The 3,965-nt window shown below is 41.1% G+C and overlaps 1 protein-coding gene across 1 annotated transcript; it reads right to left on the bottom strand.

The window, feature by feature from the left end:
• Positions 1-6: 6 nt before the first annotated feature.
• Positions 7-2,606, bottom strand: LOC111861373 (the record flags this gene model as incomplete). The annotated part of the gene is made up of 2 exons (XM_023845886.1): positions 2,378-2,606; positions 7-273 (listed from the first exon to the last, which is right to left on the bottom strand). Coding segments are annotated over exons 1-2 (493 nt in total), but the record flags the coding sequence as incomplete, so codon positions are not given.
• Between the last annotated feature and the right edge of the window lie 1,359 nt (positions 2,607-3,965).

Below are 3,965 nucleotides of genomic sequence, written 5' to 3'. Positions count from 1 at the left end.
TCGGACTTCCTACCCAGTCTCCCATGAAATTTGCACCTCCGTAGGGACAAATCTGTATAATGGGAGCATTGAATTTATGGGCAAATCCCAAGAAACATTCCATTGAGAAGGCTTCAACCAACACAAGATCGAAATGCAGATCTCTAGAATGTATCAGTTTCTGAATGTTTTCTTCTTGCAGTACGTGATCACACAATGCTTCGCCGAAATACCACAACATTACTGTTTGTTGCACGGTCCCCATTGTCTTCATATCGAACATGTTTGGTGGAACTGTAAACGTATAGATTTTAATTAATACAAAATATAATTTTATCCCTCACTTAAATGAACAAATCGAGAAATGAATATAAGGCTCAGTCATGTATATTAGTACGCGGAGCTTTCAACCTGTCGCCAATTCTACATATAACGTGACAAGAAATTCGCCTACAAGTCCTCCATGGTGTTAATAGTTGTTACAATAACAAGTTGGAAATATTGTAAAACATTCATATCACCGTCAAACGGCATAAGCATCAAATGATAAAAGCATAGGAACCTTCTGTTAATAATAGTCTTTGAAAGTGTCTCTCGCCCGTATTTAGGCAGGCTGCAGTGCGCCGCACAACGCTGTTACAAATACGCCTCGATATGACGTCATCGCCTTTGTTATACCGGTTGTCTTGGCAAGTGAACTATCATAGCATTTAGGAGGAATTGCACTGACGTGCTCCTTCAGGTGTGCCCACAATTCTCAAAATTGGATCCGTGAAGGGCCATGGTCTTGAAATGGATACGCAATACGCGAGTACTGGAGTGGATGAAACTGATCCTCCTAAAGCACTTCGAAGATCCTCAGCTCTCGTGCGATATCACGTGACATTATCCACGGCTCTCGTTCCAGAGATGGTATCAACATTGTCCGTACAGTCGGTCCGTAACCGCATTCACGTGTGCCTTGCTACGCTGCCACATTGACGGAGACGCTGCTCCGAACGTCGAAACAGAGTAGCGAAAGAACGGCTTAAACAAGGATAAATTGACGCCTACTCCCGTGAAGAAGTACCAGCTATAATGTTACAGGAACAGGTTAATCTGCAGGTTAGGAGGAGACGGGATAGCTGCGGCGGTATAGCGACTGGCTATGGTCTGGGCGACTGGGATGGTGAAGATCGAGTCCTGGTATGGGCAAGAGAATCCTCTCCACGTCGTCCAGACTGGCTCTGACGTCCATCAAACGTCCTATCCAATGAGTACTGGGGGCTCTTTCCCTAGGGGTAAAGCGGCGGGGGCGTGAAGCTGACCGCTCACTTCAAAGTAGTGCGGAGGTCAAGAAAATGTGGATCTATACATCCACTCCCCCATACGTCTTCATGGTGAACTGCGTAATTAGTAAAGCACAGGGACAATTTTAATTTGTTTTTTACGGAGCGTTAAGAGCATGTCGCAGTTATCATCGTGTTTGTATTCCATGACCTTTCGATCGCAACTGACCTCTACCGTGTGCCTTGAAAACACGTAGCAAAGTGCCATGTATCACCGCAACAGGTAACACTGTTGAGACGCATGTTACATTTGACGATGATGTGTAACACGGAAATTATGCGTCTCAGGACATATGCTGTATTATATTTTCGCCTTCTTTTTAATAAAGATCCAGAACATGGAGGGCTTCTGCGCAAAATTTGATTTTAATCTGTACAATGCAGAATTTAACTTGTTCTGCTAGCATGAAATTTCATCTTGACTTTAGGCTGGTGGAAGTAATTACGTTTTATAAAAATATAAATTGAAATGGTGGCTTAGAAGATAAACAGTTGAAGGTAGAAACCCGATCGCGTTATCGCTGTAATCTCCTAATTGCTAAAAGTAAGTTATCTTGTATTGAAGTAGATATCTGAGACATAAATACATCTTTAATTTACCACTGTCTGTTAAATGAAATACCAAGCGCCGTAAATAAATATAAAATAAGCACGCAGTTTATGAAATGCACTGAATTTGAACAAAGTTAAAGGAAACCTCTGTTGCTACTTCCGAAAATTAGAAAAGCGAAATTTTGCCACTTTCATCAACGAATTTGTGAATTACTGCAGAAATGTATGAATAAAAAAAAAGTCAATTTACAAATTCGCCATCGAAAAAAGATAAAAAGTCTGTTATAATCAAGAAATGTTGCTGATTTTTTACAAAATATGCGATTAAAATCTGAAATAAGTTCTCATATGCACAAATATAAATTTGTTTAAAAATATTAGAAGTGGAGACCATAATTTACTTATTTATTGATAATAATATGAAAACCATCGGCCATTTTACTTGTGAAGTGTCTGCATTACATGCAGATAAGATATAATCATGTACATTCACACTACAATTTCATCAAGTGGCTTACCAATGTCTCCTATTAGAATTTCAAAAGTTGTTTTTACTTCGATGTCTGTGTAGTTAGGGATCGGCTTGCTTTCCGGAAAACCACTGACCATTGTAATCTCGTGACCACGCCTGGCTAACTCCAACATCAGTGGCTTATGTACCATGAGATGGCTCCTTCCTGGGAAAGGGAACACGCCGAGGATCCTGGCGCCGTGACTCAGAGTCACCGACAGCAGGGCCAGCATCAAGAACCANTAGTAGTAGTAGTAGTAGTAGTAGTAGTAGTAGTAGTAGTAGTAGTATACATGTTTATACTCAGAAAAACTGTTAGTATGGCGTCTAGAATAATCGCTGGTCGATCGGCGAATCGATATTCGGTTCTCGACAGGATTAAAAGATGTTTCTATTCGTCGCAGCCTTTGCGCAAGATGTGGGACCAACTTGTCTTCCCATGAAATGGGTCAAGGAGTTTATTTTCCCGAGAGAAAAGCGGCTAGAGCGTGAAGCTTACCATTCACCTACATCTAGTGCCGAGACTAGGAATGCGAACAGCTATACTTCAGTGGTATATCTTCATCACCCACCATGCTCTAAAATGACCTGAAAACGTGCTAATACTAGGTATCAATCTTATTAATAATTAACCACTGTTTTAAGCGTTACATCTACTAGGATATAACGTCGTGTAGTAAGGTGAAAGTCAACAGAGGTTTCGCAGGAACATACAGCTTCCATCTTCGGAATCGAAGAGTAAACCAAACAAGAAACCGGTGTAAAACAGGCAATAAGGAAATATTTACTAGACTACACAACAAGACGCCTCCATCATACAGGTTTCTTGTCTTAGCTATTCTTCCTCCCTGAACATGGAGGCGATATATTCTTCCGAAATATAAGCTTACTTTCACTGAAGTTATATCTCAAATAATGGACATGTTAAAGGTAAAGCTTCATTGCAAAGTTTCGTAGCGTTGAGATTGTCTGTCAATAATGTGTGTGTGTGTGTGTGTCGCTGGTATAAAAAGTAGTTTCCCTTCAGAGGCCTCAGTCAGTTCCACATGCATTCTGCTATGTTTCTCAGCCAACAACTTACACTCCGAACCGCTTCCTACCTCCAGCTGCTTACACACGCACTGAATCCACCTTGAATGACGTTACTGCATCACTGTGAAGCTCGGTTAGGCCCGTCGCTCTGCATGGTTTAATCTCTGGGAGAATGACGCAATATTTTTCTATTGGCTGATAAGTTTGATAACTCTTCCTTCTTTCCTAATTATGACTTCGCAGTTATTTCAATTACGTAAGTATACTAACCCAGTTCAGCATATCTTATGCGCGTAATGCAAAAGCTCCGAGTTCGTATTAGGTCGGTACCATTTCAAAACCCGGCTGGGATATCTTCTATCGCTGCCGAATTCTTCGTTGTGTGTCTCAGCCTCTCCAGGCAAGGCCCGAATTAAGGACATGACAGCTTACTTCAAGAATCCTTTCCAACGAACCAACCACCTACGATGATGCAATTCCAAGTTTTATTGTCCGTGTCATGTCATTAATTCTTGAGTTTTTTTATTCTGATATCTGGAGTCCGAAATCTGAGCAGGAAGCAA

This window comes from Cryptotermes secundus, unplaced genomic scaffold (genome assembly GCF_002891405.2).
Source record: "Cryptotermes secundus unplaced genomic scaffold, Csec_1.0 scaffold16358, whole genome shotgun sequence".
In the NCBI taxonomy this organism is placed as follows: domain Eukaryota; kingdom Metazoa; phylum Arthropoda; class Insecta; order Blattodea; family Kalotermitidae; genus Cryptotermes; species Cryptotermes secundus.
This window is presented reverse-complemented; position numbering and strand designations above follow the sequence as displayed.